Raw genomic sequence first — 19,074 nt, forward strand, 5'->3', positions numbered from 1 at the left:
TCATTGGGACCTTCAATGCTGCAGAAATTTTTCTGTACCCTTTCTCAGATCTGTGCCTCGATACAATCCTGTCTCGGATGTCTACAGACAATTCCTTGGACTTCATGGCTTGGTTTGTGCTCTGACATGCACTGTTAACCGTGGGACCTTATATAGACAGGTGTGTGCCTTTCCAAATCATGTCCAGTCAACTGAATTTACCACAGATGGACTCCAATCAAGTTGTAGAAACATCTCAAGGATGATCAGTGGAAACAGGATGCACCTGAGCTCAATTTTGAGTGTCATGGCAAAGGCTGTGAATACTTATGTACATGTGATTTTTTTTTCGTTTTTTATTTTTAATACATTTACAAAGATTTCAAACAAACTAATTTCACATTGTCATTATGGGGTATTGTTTGTAGAATTTTGAGGAAAATAATGAATTTAATCCATTTTGGAACAAGGCTGTAACGTAACAAAATGTGGAAAAAGTGAAGCGCTGTGAATACTTTCCGGATGCACTGTAAATTAATTAATGTCAAGTTATTAGCTTTAATTTTCCTTGGAGCAAATGTAGGTGTCCTTGCTGATGTTATACATGATCATTTGGGAATGAGGAATGAAACAGTTTAATCCATAGCATGATATTCTCGAGATAAATATTTGTTTTTAAAAAAAGAAAGAAAAAACACTGCATGTATCCTCTTTAGGTACCTCTTGTCACTATTAAAATGGCCCAGCAACAAGGATAATTTCTGTAAAATTCCACTAAAAACTGCTCAGTCTCACATTACTCCCATTGATTCTCATTGGAAAAAAGCAAGCGCTTGTCAAAGAAATGACACACAGTAACAGTTGCTAAAACAGGATTGGTCAGAAATGCTTGTAAGGCGGGGATTAGCGAAGGGTCAATTTGGTACAGTAGTTTAATAATTACATGAAGGGAACGCTTAATAATGAGATGTGTTTCAAATCATGTAGACAAGGTAGTCTTTTAACTGAAAGTCTTTTTTTTTTTTTATCGCTCTCTCTGTCTGTCTCTCTCTCTCTCTCACACACACAAGTATGTGATCAATATCTTTGCTCCTATTGGTTCTTCACCAGACAGCCATTGTAGCAGCAGTCAGACTGCAGGACCACAACCCAAAATTTCACAAACTGTCAGAACTTTGTCGAATGCTACATTGCAAATGCAATCAAATCAGATCAAATCAAATCACTTTATTGTCACACAACCATATACACAAGTGGGTGAAAGTCTTGGGTGCAGTTCCAAGCAACATAGCAGTCATGACAGTGATGAGACATACACCAATTTACAATAAACATCAGATTTACACAACACAATTTACATATCTAATATACACATAATAATGTACAATGTACAGTATACAATACACACAATATAGAATACACATACACACAATATAGAATACACAGTATACAATAAAAAAGTATATATAAAATATATAGTATGCTGTATTGTGCTTTATGGACATGCAGGCTGTCGGTTGATTGTCAGTTGCCAGTGTGTTGTTAGGAGAGAATATATTTATAACAGTCCAGTGTGAGATATAAGATTACAAGATTAATAAAGTGCAGTGCTGATGTATATTGATCATGAGAGATCAAGAGTTCAAAAGTCTGATTGCTTGGGGGAAGAAGCTGTCATGGAGTCGGCTGGTGCGGGTCCTGATGCTGCGATACTGCCTGCTTGATGGTAGCAGTAAGAGCAGCCCATGGCTCGGGTGGCTGGAGTCTCTGATGATCCTCCGAGCTTTTTTCACACACCGCTTGGTATATATGTCCTGGAAGGAGGGAAGCTAACCTCCGATGATGTGTCTGGCAGTTCGCACCACCCATTGCAGGGCTTTGCGGTTGAGGGTTGTGCTGTTGCCGTACCAGGCAGTGATGCAGCCAGTCAGGATGCTCTCTACAGTGCTGGAGTAGAACCATGTGAGGATGTGGTGGTTCATTCCAAACTTCCTCAGTCGTCTCAGGAAGAATAGGCGCTGGTGAGCCTTCTTCACAATGGCCTCAGTGTGGATGGACCATGTGAGTTCCTCTGTGATGTGGACACCGAGGAAGCTGCTGACTCTCTCCACTGGTGCTCCATTGATGGTGAAGGGGCTGTGTTCTCTGTCTTTTCTCCTGATGTCCACCACAAGCTCCTTGGTCTTACTGACGTTGAGGGAGAGGTTGTGCTCCTGACACCAGCGTGTCAGAGTGTGCACTTCCTCTCTGTAGGCTGATTCATAATTGTCAGTAATCAGACCTACCACCGTCGTATCATCAGCAAACTTAATGAAGGCATTGGAGTGTTGTCACACAGTCATATGTGTACAGGGAATACGGGAGTGGGCTGAGAACACAGCCCTGCGGGGCTCCAGTGTTGAGGGTCAGTGATGAGGAGATGTTGCTGCCCATTCTAACCACTTGGCGTCTGCTTGACAGGAAGTCCAGGATCCAGCTGCACAGCGAGCTGTTTAAGCCCAGAGCCCGGAGTTTCTCATCAAGCTTGGAGGACACTATGGTGTGGTTCCATGGCTTTTTTCCAGGTGGGAGAGAGCAGTGTGTAGTGTAGATGCAATGGCATCATCAGTGGAGCGGTTGTTGCGGTATGCAAACTGCAGTGAGTCCAGTGAGGGAGGCAGCACAGAGCAGATGTAATCTCTGATTAGTCTCTCAAAGCATTTGCTGATGATGGGGGTCAGAGCAACAGGACGCCAAACAGACGTTTTAAAGCATGTGGGGGCCACAAACAAAGAGAGGGAAAGGTTGAAAATGTCCATAAAAACACCAGCCAGTTGGTTCACGCACGCTCTGATGATGTGGTCTGAAATGCCGTCTGGACCCGTGGCTTTACGGATATTCACCTGTCGGAAGGATCGGGTTACATCCGCTACAGAGACGGAGAGTGAACTAACCTCTGTAGCTTCGCCTGCAAGAGCTCTCTCCATGAGGGTGGTGTTATTTCCCTCGAAATGAGCATAAAAAGTATTTAGCTCATCCGGCAGAGAGGCAGCGGTGTTCACGACAGAGTTTTTATTCCCTTTGAAGTCTGTGATGATAATAATTCCCTGCCACGTGCTTCTAGAGTCGGTGGTTTTGAACTGTCCTTCAATCTTGTCCCTGTACTGGTGTTTGGCTGCTCTGATAGTTTTGCGGAGGGCAGAACTGGCTTGTTTATACTCCTCCTCCGTTCCTGGAATTAAAAGGGGAGGTCCGCGCATTAAGTGCCGCACGAACATTGCTATTAATCCACGGTTTCTGGTTAGGGTACATCCGTATAGTTTTGGTCGGTACAACGTCCTCTATGCACTTACTGATGGAACATGTTATGCTATCAGCGTATACCTCAATGTCGTCCACGAGATCAAAACAGTCTTGTAGCACAGAATCTGATTGGTCCGACCAGCACTGGATCGTTTTGAGGGTAGGTGCTTCCTGTTTCAGTTTCTGCCTGTAAGCGGGCAGAAGCAGAATGTAAGAGTGGTCCAATTTGCCAAATGGTGGGTGGGGGAGGGATTTGTAGCCATCCCGGAAGGGAGAGTAGCAATGGTCCAGAACCCGGTCCCCTCATGTGTTTAAACTGATGTGTTGGAATTATTTCGGTGCGATTGATTTGAAATTGGCTTTGTTAAAGTCCCCAGTCACAGTGAACACGGCCTCAGGGTGCGCGGTTTCCTGCTCACTTATACTCCCATACAGTTCCTTGAGTGACCAGTCTGTGTCGGCTTGTGGCAGGATGTACACAGCTGTGATAATGATTGATTGATAAATCAGTCGACCTTCAGTGAGCATGTCACACTTAGCATGCAAGGACACTCGATTTTGGCCTGCGATGAAATAAATAATTTGTGATCCCCAAAATCATCGCAAACTACAATATCATGTCTAAAATCATACAGTTTGCCAGGCTTAAGGCTAAGTGCTTTATACCTGGTGAAACTGTGTGGTTTTTAATGCCACAGGACACCTCTCACTGCACGGCTGCATCTAAAGCTCATCTAAATGAAATGTCCACAGCTGTAATCCATTTAGTGCTTTCATGGATAAGCAGTTGGGTTTGGAAATGCTAGTTCACACCCTTGTCGTGGTCTGCCATTTAACAGTCTAATTCCAGTACTTACAGTTTATCTTGGTGCTCAAGACTGTTCACACTTTTAAATGGGCCAATTCAACAAGCCGTGGAGAGATTACAGCATTTCTTGTATGATTTCATGTTGCAAGTGTTGGGCCTCATGTATTCAGATAGAAGACAAAGGCAGGCCTAATACATTCGTAAAAACCTAACTCAAGCCCCCACCTTCCAAGTCGTAAATCTTCCTGATAAAAATCGCGCCAAAATCAAACAAAGGGAGTCCAAAACAGACTACAAATCCATGAAGCCTTGCTCACTAAAGGATCGAACTCTCAACTCCTATTGGATGAGGCACACAACAGAACGTCCCTCAAACATGACATCATCAGGAGTTGAAATACCTCTGAAATGTTTCGTGAGTGGCTTCCAGCGACTTTGTTCACCGAATATAGACGTAGCTCTTTGCTGCTCTCAGGTGCAACCTCGTGGCACAAGGAAGTAACGTCCGACTTGAAACTGTAGCCATACAATCTCCATCTCGCTGGACGAGTTGAGATTACTCTGTGTTCAACCGAACACTCTAATGGATCCGAAGGAGACCGCCGAGCAATTCGCATCTTCATCCGTTTGCCTACAGAAGTGAAGAGATTAAAGATTTCTCTTCCATCTTCAATCAAGTCGTCATTTCTGAGTTCTCCGCCAGCCCGCCGAGAATCAACAGCCGTACCGCCCGCCGACAGAGCGAGGAAACAGCCTCCCGTCATCACCCGAGCCTCAAGGAACCGGGTCAGAGTTAAAGGACGGAGGAAAACACATTCTACCTGTGTCCTCATGCGATTCAAGTAAGAGGTTAACGTCTGGGCAGAGATAGAATATTATAGTGTGTTATTCTTGTGTTTCAAGGTTTTTGCTTGTACAGTTTACAGATCGCCATGTCCGCTCATTATTAATACTCAGGATATTAATTATCATGAATTTGTTTTGCTGTATTGTGGTCCAACCAAATTGGATTGTTGTGCAATTTCGCCATCACGGGTGAGACAGCAGCTGAGTATATCCATTAAAGAGTCAAATAATGCGGGACTTTTACGAGCCGTCAGCCGCATCTCTGAGTGATAAACACTCTTTCATAAACTTTCTCTCCCACTATCGCGAAATCAGCTTTAGGGCTGTCACTTAATCATCTCTCTCTCTACTAACCACACACCCACACACACACACACCTTATGTGTTATAGGATTATTTTATTTCGATATCTAATCATATCACTGTTTAGTTTGTAGTTGTAAATCGGAAGTTTATTGTATTCATTATTGTATTATTCATTGTATTAATTATTAATTGATATTACTGCAAAAATAAACTTTGTTTATATTACAAAGAGAAGTGTTTTGGTTTGTTTTGCATACGCCTGTGTCATGCTGACGGGATGTCAGTGCTCGGATTCAAACCTTCATTCATTGTTTTTTTCCGGAAAATCGATATTCTTCGGATGTCGATTTTCCTAAGAAAACAATCTAATATTGAGACTGTTTTACTATTTGATTATTAGTCCCTGATTTCAGGGTGGTGCCCCGTCAATGTTAATCCTTATTAATATTCTATTGATTTTGGAATGCCCAATTCCCAATGCGCTGTAAGTCCTCATGGTCGCATAGTGATTCGCCTCAGTCCGGGTGGCGGAAGACGAATCCCAGTTGCCTCCGCGTCTGAGACAGTCAACCTGCGCATCTTATCACGTGGCTTTTTGAGTGCGTTGCCACGGAGACATAGCATGTGTGGAGGCTTCACACATGCTCAATTCACCACGCGCCCCACCGAGAACAAACCACATTATAGTGACCACGAGGAGGTTACCCCATGTGACTCTACCCTCCCTAGCAACTGGGCCAATTTGGTTGCTTAGGAGACCTGGCTGGAGTCACTCAGCACGCCCTGGGATTCGAACTAGCGAACTAGCGAACTCCAGGGGTGGTAGCCAGCATATTTTACCACTGAGCTACCCAGGCCCCCATATTCTATTGATTTTTGATGATTGAATTTGAATGATCAATAAGCTAGTGTTAATTTTAATTAATGTTTCATCGATGTTAACAATTAACGATTATCTTTGATAATTGTTGATTTAAAGGATTTTAAAAAGCTAACATTGATTCTCATCAATGTTCTATTGATTTTAATAATTAATAATTATCTTTGATAATTATGAATTATTGCTAATAACCAAACTTGCTCCTAAACGTAGCACACTACATTTACTGGAGTCCAATATGAGGTTTTAATGAGTTAGATTCAATTGATTAATTTAAATATTAATTAATAACTACAGAAATAATTATTAATTATTTCTGATAGTAACACTGATCTAAACAACCAGTAAAGCCCTACACAAGGCAATAAATGATCCATAGCTTGCGTTCCATGTGTTCTTGGGCCTAAAGACTCCAGGGATGTTGTCTCTTACAAAGATGTGCACAGCACTAAGTATGGTACTGTAATTTTTTTAATGTATTTTTTATGATTAATGTGTCATTATTAACAAGTCTTAACCTTCTTAATGCCCAGAAAGTCTCAAGGATGATTTGGACAGAATTTACAGAAGAGTGGGCAGCAGGAAGCTTTGGTGAGATTTTCCTCGCTTTTCACTGCACTGTCTGTCAAAGCATTTTAACCAAGTTTTATGATTGAGTTTCATTTATTTTCATCTTAGTGGGATAACAATGATTAGATTATGATTGTAATAATTGCTGTCCTTGTTTTGCCTGTTCTTTATAGTTGAACTCAGATGTTTACATACACTTAGGCTGTCCACTAGTTTATATACATTAGTTTTAAGTCATTAAAACTAATTTTTTAACCACTCCACAGATTTAATATTAGCAAACTATAGTTTTGGCAAGTCATTTAGGACATCTACTTTGTGCATGGCACAAGTAATTTTCCAACAATTATTTATAGACAAATTGTTTCACTTTTAATTGACTATATCACAATTCCAGTGGGTCATAAGTTTACATACACTAAGTTAACTGTGCCTTTAAGCAGCTTGGAAAATTCCAGAAAATGATGTCAAGCCTTTAGACAATTAGCCAATTAGCTTCTGACAGGAGGTGCACTGAATTGAAGGTGTACCTATGGATGTATTTTAAGGCCTACCTTCAAACTCAATGACTCTTTGCTTGACATCATGGGAAAATCAAAAGAAATCAGCCAAGACCTCAGAAAAAAAAAAAAAATTGTGGACCACCACAAGTCTGGTTCATCCTTGGGAGTAATTTCCAAATGCCTGAAGGTACCACGTTCATCTGTACCAACAATAGTAATGCAAGTATAAACACCATGGGACCATGCAGCCATAATATCGCTCAGTAAGGAGACGCATTCTGTCTCCTAGAGATGAACGTAGTTTGGTGCGAAAAGTGCAAATCAATCCCAGAACAACAGCAAAGGACCTTGTGAAGATGCTGGAGGAAACTGGTAGTCAAGTATCTATATCCACAGAGTCCTATATCGACATAACCTGAAAGGCTGCTCAGCAAGGAAGAAGCCACTGCTCCAAAACCACCATAAAAAAGCTAGACTACAGTTTGCAAGTGCACATGGGGACAAAAATCTTACTTTTTGGAGAAATGTCCTCTGGTCTAATGAAACAAAAATTGAACTGTTTGGCCATAATGACCATCATTATGTTTGGAGGAAAAAAGGTGAGGCTTGCAAGCCGAAGAACACCATCCCAACCATAAAGCATAAGGGTGGCAGCATCATATTGTGGGGGTGCTTTGCTGCAGGAGGGGCTGGTGACGTAAAATCTCAAGACATCAGCCAGGAAGTTAAAGCTTGGTTACAAATGGGTCTTCCAAATGGACAGTGACCCCAAGCATACCTCCAATGTTGTGGCTAAATGGCTTAAGGACAACACAGTCAAGGTATTGGAGTGGCCATCACAAAGCCCTGACCTCAGTCCGATAGAAAATTTGTGGGCAGAACTGAAAAAGCATGTGCGAGCAACTTATTGTGAGAAGCTTGTGGAAGGCTACCCAAAACGTTTGACACAAGTTAAACAATTTAAAGGCAATGCTACCAAATACTAACAAAGTGTATTTAAACTTCTGATCCACTGGGAATGTGATGAAAGAAATAAAATCTGAAATAAAAAATTCTCTCTACTATTATTCTGACATTTCACATAAAGTAGTGATCGTAACTGACCTAAGACAGGGAATGTTAGGAATTGTGAAAAACTGAGTTTAAATGCATTTGGCTAAGGTGTATGTAAACGTCTGACTTCAACTGTATATTTGTCCTTTTCTGTTACAAACCACTTTAAACACTGTGCACATACATCTTTAAATATGCAAGCCTCATATAGGCTGGCGGTGTGTCTTGCTGCTGCTGTCATCCAGAATTTTGCTGGTTCTATAGCTCCTTATATTACTACTATGTTGGTCCATGTCAAGCAGGTAATTGGTTAGCGGGGTGCACGTACTCTGCATGTGTGTTGTATAACTGTTGACACTGCCGAAGGATGTGTTAACTCATGAGCACGCATCACTCATTCTTGGTTGTTACATTTTTTAATTTTTACATTTGGTTGTTACTTAATCTCATAACTTACATTTGCTTAGTCAAGCTGTTGGTATTGCTCCTGGTCATTTTGCACCTATGGAATTTTTATTTCCTATATGGATTTTTTTGATTTTTTGTTTTACCCCCCATAACACAGACTGATGTCCCTTTTAAATCTGTTTATATATATATATATATATATATATATATAGAGAGAGAGAGAGAGAGAGAGAGAGAGAGAGAGAGAGAGTCATAAAATAATGTTTTTTTCCATTTGTTTGTCTGAGCTATATTTCATTATGTCTGCACAGTATAATCTGTCCATAGCACATATTTATAATAATTCCTAAAAGGAATCATCAGATAAACATTGCATTGTTGAACATTAAAAAAAACTTCTGCCAAGGCCATGACTATATAGGAGTGTAGAATGCATTACTTCAGTCCAAGAGCAACAGCAACATCAGAGTCTGAATGGCCAATGCAACTCCATGTCACTTAGATCTCCTGGGATACTGAGCTCTCCTGATAGGTTTTCCATCTTAGAGGGACAAACCTTTGAAAATTAATTACTTACGTTGTACAGAGGGGCAGAATCTTGCATGTGGAACACCTCTTTATTTATTCAAATAAGCATCTTGTTGCATTATATTTAGATAAGTAGACACAGAGGTTAGAGGGTGTTTCTTTTGGACAGTTGTTGTTGAAACAAAAAAATAATTTGTGCAATGTGCAGGCAAAAGTTCTCGTAACAAGCCTTTTTGATGATATCGGTATTTATGAAATGAAAACACATGTAATTTCTCATGAGGCAGCAAATAGTATAAAAAGAAAAAAAGTTTATTTATATTTAAGAATATGCTGTATTTAAAGGGATAGTTCACCCAAAAATGAATTTATCTAATGATTTACTCACCCTCATGCCATCCCAGATGTGTATGACTTTCTTTCTTCTGCAGAACACAAATTAAGACATTTAGAAGAATATTTCAGCTCTGTAGGTCCTCACAATGCAAGTGAATGCTTGCCAAATTTTTGAAACTCCAAAATCCACATAAAGGGAGCATAAAGTAATCCATATGACTCCAGTTGTTAAATCCATGTGTTCAGACACAATATGATAGGTGTGGGTGAGAAACAGATCAATACTGAAGTAATTTTTCTGTCATAAATTCTTCTCCCTGCCCATTAGGGGGCAATATGCAAGAAGGATGTGAATCACCAAAAACATGAGGAGGAGAATAATAAAGTGAAAGTAAAGTGGAAATTGACTGAGCAGGGAGGAGAAAGTATAGTAAAGAAAAAAAAAAAAAAAAATATTTTACCCTTAAGTGGATTTTGGAGCTTCAGAATTTTGGCACCCATTCACTTACATTCTATGGACCCTAAGAGCTGAGAAATATTTCTAAAAATCTTCAATTGTGTTCAACAGAAGAAAGAAAGTCATACACATCTGGGATGTCATGAGGGTGAGTAAATGATGAGAGAATTTTCTTTTTTGGGTGAACTAGCCCTTTACTCATATACTGTAGTTCCAATTTATGTTTGGATCCATAAAGATGAATGAGTGAGAATATCTCTTTGTTGTGTTCACCAGGTCCATTGTGCGCCTTGCTGCCAGTCTCTTAACTAAACTAGTGGACAGCCTTGCACCGAGCATTACTAGTGTTTTAGTGCAATGCAAGCAGGTAAGTGGACAACAGGAACAGGGGCCCAAACAACAGCTAATACTGTATATGTTCAAATCCCTCAAAAATATGAATTTGAGTCAGAGATTTCCAACCAACATTTTAATGTTCGCTGATTAACAATAAGTCAAATTTGTCAGAAATGTCAATCAAATGTACAGAGAAGTCATGATGGACTCCTCTTCCTACACACTCAATAAGAATCTAATAGCTAACAGCATCACCACTATCAAAGCTAACCAGCTGCCTTAAAATCCATTCGCTTAGCTGTTTCTTTTGTACTGCAGCTAAATTTGCTTTTACATTCCATTGCTCATGCATTGCATTCCACATCAGTGTACTTTTACATTTGATTTGCTTTATGTTAAGACAAACATTACGTGTGCTGTGGAGTGTTTGTTTAATGAACTCCTATAGCTTCCCAACAAAGGCCTGTTCAGCCCCTGGTGGTTGTGAAGTGATTCATCAGAGTAGAGCACTAGCAAGGAATCTGCATATAAATTGCATCCTAGGAGCCTAATGTTATGGGTAAGATAAATGAGTACATTTTGGTTTGAAAATGGGTCATTACTTGCATACAAGAGCAGTCTAGGCTGACCTGCATGCAGAATTAAAGTCTTTGCCTTTATAATATGAAGAAACTGAGCCGTTCTTTGTATGCTATTTTAGTAAATTGCTGTCAGTGCCACAGCAGAGCAATATCTTCTGGGAATAGAGGTGGGGATGTCTGTTGGGAACTTTAAGGAGATTTAAGAGCAGTTTGTGCAAAGCAAGCTTGCCACATACAATGGCCCTTTAAAGTACGTAAAAATGCATGAATTTCATTGGATTAAATCAAACCAAGTGACATCTGCTAACAAATGATGCTAGACCTTTTTCCCAGATGTTACTTTGCAGTTCTTGGCCATTTTAACCAACTGGCACCAAGGTAATTTTCTAGTTAGTTTTTGTCTTAGCTGAGAATTCACAGGTGTACAGGTGTACTAGTAGTTACTGCATATGCTGACATATAAACTCAGAAAAATGGCTTCAGCGTTTTTCGATTGTCCAACCAAATGTGGATTATTACATTTCTTTTTAGTTCTTTCCTGTGAATCTGAGCATAGCTGAGCCAAACCTGTCTGTCTGACAATAGACAGATCATGCTATAGTCTAATTTCGGTTATATCTCAGTTTTGAAGTATGTGCAGTTGCCTCTGCAGGGCAGCGTATTTCATCAAATTAATAATGAAAATGTTCCACTGAGTTTAACAACCAGAAAGTGTCCACATACTTTTTTCCTTAATTTATTTTTTATTTTTTTATATTTTAGTAAATGTATTTCTTTATCATTAAAAACCTAACAAACTTATTTTTGTGAAACAGTGAGCTTGAAAGTGTGCTTGTGCTATCTTTCTTTTCAATAAATGTCACCGGTTTGAAATTCTGTTATCTAATGCAGTGACATTCATATATTTTTAAGTGTGGCTTTGGTGTCACAATACTTTTGGGGGCCACTGTGCCAATGTTGTTATCTTTAGATATCAGATCCACAATATTTGGGGATATTTATGGATTTAAGGCTATATTATCTGCTTCATTGATGTACTTAAGAGCTTTTCTTGGAAAGGAGCGCTTCACTGGAGGGACTCATGACACTTCACAGCTTTTGTATAATAGTTTAGTAGTTCACTATACATAGTGATATTTATAGAATCAGCAGTAATGTGCTGCACATGGTTTTGTTAGAGTTGTTGAATTGACTAAAACTAAATTACAGTATTGTGTAATGTACTGTAAAGTCTATAGGTTCCCAAACTATTTCTGCTGATATTTATTTATTTTAAAATGAAATAATTTAGAGTCATTGCATTCTGGTTTAAGTCATTGCAGTAAATTAATGGGAACCCTTCAAAGAAATAAGCTAAAAAAGAATAACACGAATGCATCACAGTGAAGCAAACTGAGCACAATTCTCTTTTGTCAGGTGACTCTTGGACTCTTTGGGCATGAGGAGATAGTGATCTCCAACCCCTATCTCCAGGAGTCATTAAGGACATCATATACAGCAAGTGCAGCCCCCACGGTGAGTGAGAGGCCGTGCTGCAGCAGGAGCTTGTCATTCACATCGGCTGGATTATCTCCAACAACCCCGGGCTATTCAGCGGCATCCATGTGGGGTATGCTATCACCTCTAGTATACAGGGTTATGCAAAATTTTTAATTTCAGAATTATCTCCCTTTCAATTCATGAGTTGGAATTTAAATTGAATTGGCCACACCCCACAGGAAGTTGAATTTTAATTGAAATGATAGGAAGTGTAATTTTGAGTTGCAATTCAAAGAAACTCAACACTACACAATTTCATTAGTCCAAGACACATTTTGTGAGAAATAATTACGTTGTTATTTTTTACCAAGTATGCCTATTTATTTCCTTATAGGTAGAATTAGATTTTCTAACTTATAGACAACATTTCTCACTCTCACAAATGAAAAAAATACATAAATGAAATAAAATTAACAGCCATCAAAAGATTGGTCTAAACTATGCAAACCACATTATTTGCAGATAACTTCATAAAAATAGATTCAAAAATTGAATCTCTTGATTGTTTAATATATTGAGCAAACCATTCCTGGAAATGGCATGTTCTTCCACTATGGTCTATAAAATTAAAATGTATTATATGTAGTGAAATAAATGAAATACCAATTTCTTTATAGTATTTTAAACATTGTTAAATTTTAATATATTATTATTGATTGTTAATACTGTAAAAAGTTATATGTTTGTAAAACTTAAAGAAATAATTTTGAATTGCCTTTTTTAAGTTGAATTAATCTACATTTTATGTAAATTCACTGAATTTAAAATGTCAGCCTCCCATGACTTTTACAGATTAGCTATTAATCTGACATATTTACAATTGCATATTAAAACTAATCTAAACTTAAGTTAAAAAGATTTCTTAAACTCTTTCAACCTAGTCCAATGCCAATAGCTTCCCTCATTTACATGGTTTTAAATGGTTCAATATTCTGAGCATCTCATGCACATTTCTATAAAAAATATATTTCATGGAGAGCGATGTGCTCGCTGTCTTAAAACAATAATATCACATTTTTACTCATCACATGAACACTTATGAGGAAAAAAAAAACATATAAAGTATTTTAAAATGGCACACACATACCTCAACACTTGGTGCATAAAACACTTCAAGATTAACAATCAACAAATTGATCATTTTATTAGAGAAACAAACTCATCCTGACATTGCAAAACAAGTTAGGCTACCTACCATGACAAAAAATCAATGACAATGTAAATAAAACTATGCGAACGGCCAAACAATGCAACAAATTAATGCCCCAGGGCATGCAGGCGAAATGGGACTGAACCACATAAACATTTTGCGTAGGCCAATTTGAACTGAAATAAATGCATCAATCCAACTCGCTGCTGTGCTTGTTTGTTCAATTAATTATGTTTTAATAGAAAAGCTGCATTGAGATGCATTCCTTAAAGTTGCTAAGCCCAAAAAGCTACAATAATCGAGAAAATCTTTCCTTGTTTTCTCAGCATTGTTTACTTGGTCTAAGAACTTTTTTTTTCCATTGTAATGTTTCTGGAAATACCCCATTTGTAATGCATATGATAATATGAGAACATGTTTCAAGTTAAATGAAAAAATCAAATATATTATTAATAATAAACTTAAAATCAGTCACGTGAATTTCTTTCAATTTAATTCCATTTTAATTCTTCTTCCTTAAATTCAAATTCGTAGTGAATTTTAGAATTTTACATCCTTTTTGCTACCTCAATTCAAATTCACTCCAAATTGAAAAGGAAATTGAATTGAAATTGAATTGGCATTCTTCATTCAATTCTGAATGGTGCACAAACTTGCTAGTATGAGATTAAGCCTACTTGCAGAGTAGAGTTTCATTGTGATAGCATTTTACATTTTTACATTTACATTTATTCATTTGGCAGACGCTTTTATCCAAAGCGACTTACAAAAGAGGAAAACATAAGCGTGCTGTATTACAAAATATCACTAGCATCATAATAGTATTCAAAACAGAATAAAGTGCATTTTTTTTTTAATGACTTGTTAAGTGCTCATGGAAAAGATGTGTTTTTAGTCGTTTTTTGAAGATAGAGAGTTAGTCTGCTTCACGGATGGAGTTGGGAAGGTTGTATAGCATAGGCTATCCCTAAATAACACAGCATGCTCACATCATTAGATGATATACACATAACAGACATTAGGTTCTGCACAGATCATTTAAATCAACTATTAACACAGGTAACCTTTAACTATTTATTTGTCCAACCACATTTGAATCTGGTGAATTGTTCAGGCCATGAAGCATGAGTTGAAGATCCGGGCCAGGGACATGCCGACCCAGGACATATACAAGATGTCCCCTAGTGATGTCAGACAGCTATTACTGGATGTTCTCCAGCCTCAGCAGACTGGCAGGTGCTGAATCCCCACCATCTGTTTGTTCCTGGAGATACCTGCCAAATCTGAATTACTTGCTGTTTACAATCAAAACAATAGGATACCGTTTAGCATAATTTCATTAAGTCTTGTTTTTAATAATGTGACTGAGGTTAATTATTAATTAAGAGCTCACAATCTTCTGATAATATACCCCTGATGATTTGTTTCATGTTTCAAATATTCAAGATGTATTTAATTTATATAAAAACTCAAAGATTAGTCCTCCTTCAGAGCTAGCATTCAAGGATTGCGCCATTAAAACTATTTGGAGCATTTTATTTTGATCTTTCAAAACTTCTTTAGATCTTGGCTTAACAGATGCCAAATCGATGGTTCACTCAACCATACCCCTCTTGGCTTCTATGACCGTGTTTGGCAAATCCTGGAGAGAACACGTAATGGAATTATGGTTGGAGGACATCATCTCCCTCAGGTAGCTTACTCTAAATATTTAGTTATTTATTTGGGAAAATAAATCATGCCACCAACAATCATGCCAAGGTCCAAATCACTGAGATCAAATTTTTTCCCCATTCTGATGGTTGATGTGAACATTAACTGAAGCTCCTGACCCGTATCTGCATGATTTTATGCACTGCTGCCACATGATTGGCTGATTAGATAAACGCATGGATGATTGTTGGTCCCAGACGGGCTGGACTGAGTATTTCTGTAACTGCTGATCTCCTGGGATTTTCACACAAACAGTCGCTAAAATTTACTCTCAATGGCGCCAAAAACAAAAAAACATCCAGTGAGCGGCAGTTCTGTGGATGGAAATCCCTTGTTGATGAGAGAGGTCAACAGAGAATGGCCAGACTGGTTCAAACTGACAAAGTCTACGGTAACTCAGATAACCGCTCTGTACAATTGTAGTGAGAAGAATAGCATTCTGAGATGCGGGTTGGTGCTGTTTTGGGGGCACGAGGGGGACCTACACATATTAGGCAGGTGGTTTTAATGTTGTGGCTGATCAGTGTATATAGATTATATTTACAAATATATAAATATTATTATTTATAATTATTTAATCATTATATACTGAATTATTTTTACTTGGGGGGCCATTGCCGACAAATATTGATATATTTGATTACGTGCAATTAATTAGATTAATCAGCATATCATGTAATTAATTTGATTAAAAATTTCTATTGATTGACAGCCCTAGTTAAGATATATCTATGGGTAGTTGACACATAATGTGTCCATGGGTTTCTTTATTAACATCAAGATTTTAGGGAATAATGTATTTTAATGTACATTATAAACAAACCAAAAAAAAAAAATATTTCTATATTGTATCTTAGATACTGTAACTGGTCACCATTTTTAATGAACTTCCTGCTTTTATTTTCAATGATCCTGTGGTGTGACAAATTTATTTAAAAAATTTCAAATATTCCACCCCTCTCAATTAACATGAGATCATAAAAAATTGCAGCCAGAGATTATAAATGAAGGCTTGCATCTGCATTTTGCAGTGACGTTACTAAAATAAATGAACTCTACAGGATGACATGGAGGTTTTCTCCAACACACCAGCCCTGAGAAAACAAAGAACATCCAGTTACCTGACCAAGGCAGTAATGATCCAGCTGCTGCAGGGAGAGGTGAAGCCCAGTAAAGATGACCCGTGTTCTGTCAGTTAAACGACCACTCCCTTCTGTCAGTGTTACACAGACTCTGTCATACATGGCCCAGCCTTGCTAACATACGTGGACATATATTTTGTCCACGTATGTCCAACAGAGTTAAAAGTGAAGATAGAAACCGTGTTGCAGGTGTTTTCATTTTGTCAAGAGGCCTGTATAGTCATTGAAATCATTGATTATGTAGTCTACAAGTTTTTCTTAACTTTATGTAGTTTGTATTTAATTCTGCACCCATTATTAAGTTTATTTCAGAGTCTAGTTAATATATTGAGTGCCACTTGTTTGTTTGAATGCTAATATGAAAATGGTCTAAGTGTGCCAGATTTGCCGCCTCATAAGAAAAGTATTTTTTTCAGTCCATTTCTTCTGAAGAAAAAAAAATTAAATAAATAAACTATCCATTTTTTAACTTGCATATTGCACTTTTCAGTGTCTTTGTGTCAGCTGCATCAAAAAGCTCAAAACTTTGGCAGTAATAGAAAACAGACTCATGTTGTATAGATGCAGTTATAGGTGTGAATCCCAAAGGAGAAACTCAGTAGAAGTCTTATTTATCTGAGTGAGTGGATGTTTGGACTAAGATCCTTGTTTATTATGCTGGCTGCAACCATGAGCCTGCACTTAAAACGAAGTGATCAGAAATCTCAACAGTTCTCCCGAGGAATGACTATGTTCAACTCAAAAATATATTAAACTTGGAGACCATATTTATAGACTGAAGAATCTGCCTCTGGCCCAGAGGCAAAATAAGCTTTCAGTGGATATTAAGATTACAAGCTGGAGTTTAGATTTGTTTATTACCAAACTAAGTTAAATTGCAAGCTGTTAAAGCAAAATTATCTTGTGTGTGTGTGTGTGTGTGTGTGTGTGTGTACATGTTTATGCTACATTGTGGGGACCACATGTCCCCATAAGGATAGTACAGCCTGAGATCACCTACATTGTGGGGCCCAGCCAGCAGTCCCCACGAGGGAAATGGCTTAGTAAACATACTAAACTTTTTTTTGAAAATGTAAAAATGCAAAAAGGTTTCTGTAAGGTTTAGGTTTAGGGGTAGGGTTAGGGGATAGAAATTATCGTTAGATCTGTATAAAATCCATAAAATGCACGGAAGTCTATGGAGAGTCCCCACAATGATATAAAAACAAGTTTGTGTGTGTGTGTACAGGTTTGGGTGGTTTACGAGGAAATTTTTTTAGGTAACAAACTGGTAATTACAAGGGTATTATGCTATAAATGTGGTTTATGAGGACATTTCTAGTGTTCCCATAATTCAAATTGCTTACTAAACGAAGTATTTTTTTTTTTAAATGTAAAAATGCAGAACGTTTTTTGTGAGTTTTGGGGTAGGGTTAGGAGATAGAATCTATAATTTGTGCAGTATAAAAATCATTGTCTGTGGAGAGTCCTCATAAGGATAGCCGCACCAACGTGTGTGTGTGTGTGTCAGAGTGGAAATCTGACTTGTCTGTGTAAATGTGGTCATTATGGTTCCCATCAGTCCACATAATAAAAATGTCTCAATCTGTGAGAGCTGCAACATTTTCTCGTGACACATTGAACCATGAAACACCCTTCTTTCAGTCTTATTGCATTTCTCCACATTTGTGTTATCAATTAATGCACCATTTCACCCAAAAGTACAGTACATATCCAAATGAATGTACCCTTCAACACATTATAGCCATATCATAAATCAAACCAGCCTTTAGAGAAGCAATAAAAACTCTAATGTTTTCTCTTAAAGAACCCTCATAAAAGTTAACAGGCCCCTTAAAGTCACGGCGTGCCTGCAGATGACAGTACTGAAGTGCTTCCTATAATGGGGGCAGTCTGTCTTCACTGCTCTCTGCTCTTTGTAATCATGTTACCTTTGGGTGGGCACTCTGATTTGTAATCTTTTTACTACCTTTTCATCACTTGTGCAGGCTGTAAAGGCACTGTAGTAGCTCGTGGAACTTGCACATATATTGGTGAATATTGGTCTGGAATTGCCATAGCATAGTCACTTTAACATGATGTTTGAATTACTGAAAAATAATTAATGTTTGTTTTAAAGGTGCATTGATTAATATTTCTGTTTATGTTGGCTGACACCTTGCGGTGTAGATGCAGCATCACACAAGAGCAAATGTTTTCGGTCACCGATGCAATTGTAGAAATATGTGATTAATTCAGGGCGTCCATTACAGGGGATTACTGAGATAAAGCAAGCAATTTTTGCCTTTATTCGGTCATTTGATCACAACATGATGACGTTCATGAATGTGCACCTAGCACCATGAAGAATAAAGCAGTTTTTTCTCTAAGACAGATATGAATAGGGTTTTTATCTCATCTCCTTGTGAATGTGAGTGTATCATTTTTGAATGAATTCAATTAATTTCTGTTTAAAAGTTTAGCAATTAGCGGGGGAAAAAAAATCACTGAGTGCACCTTTAATGTTGAAGTGTCAGCAGTATATTTTGTTATCCACTTTTTTTTCTTCACACCATGAATGACTGCTGAAACTTTTACCAATGATGCAATAGATCCTCATTATATACAGCCCTCAAAGAAAGTCAATGCCCCATCTTTCATTTACCTAAAAATCAATT

At 38.0% G+C, this 19,074-nt stretch overlaps 1 protein-coding gene and 1 pseudogene across 1 annotated transcript; both read left to right on the plus strand.

Annotated features, from left to right (window-relative positions):
• The window catches only part of LOC127439955 (phosphorylase b kinase regulatory subunit beta-like), a 113,359-nt pseudogene extending 96,469 nt beyond the window's left edge, over nt 1-16,890 (plus strand).
• On the plus strand, nt 14,680-16,890 carry LOC127441572 (phosphorylase b kinase regulatory subunit beta-like). Its single transcript, XM_051699182.1, has 3 exons — nt 14,680-14,798; nt 15,126-15,255; nt 16,337-16,890. The coding sequence occupies exons 1-3, from the start codon at nt 14,680-14,682 to the stop codon at nt 16,472-16,474; spliced, it is 387 nt and encodes a 128-aa protein (XP_051555142.1). The 3' UTR covers nt 16,475-16,890.
• Nucleotides 16,891-19,074: the final 2,184 nt, after the last annotated feature.

Source organism: Myxocyprinus asiaticus, chromosome 1 (assembly GCF_019703515.2).
Source record: "Myxocyprinus asiaticus isolate MX2 ecotype Aquarium Trade chromosome 1, UBuf_Myxa_2, whole genome shotgun sequence".
NCBI classification, from domain to species: Eukaryota; Metazoa; Chordata; class Actinopteri; order Cypriniformes; family Catostomidae; genus Myxocyprinus; species Myxocyprinus asiaticus.

Bases quoted from the DNA above. Each gene is read 5' to 3' on its own strand.
- LOC127441572 (XM_051699182.1), top strand. From the start codon at position 14,680: ATGAAGCATGAGTTGAAGATCCGGGCCAGGGACATGCCGACCCAGGAC. The intron at 14,799-15,125 runs GTGCTGAATCCC...AAACTTCTTTAG, and splicing joins CAGCCTCAGCAGACTGGCAG to ATCTTGGCTTAACAGATGCC. The intron at 15,256-16,336 runs GTAGCTTACTCT...TGAACTCTACAG, and splicing joins GAGGACATCATCTCCCTCAG to GATGACATGGAGGTTTTCTC.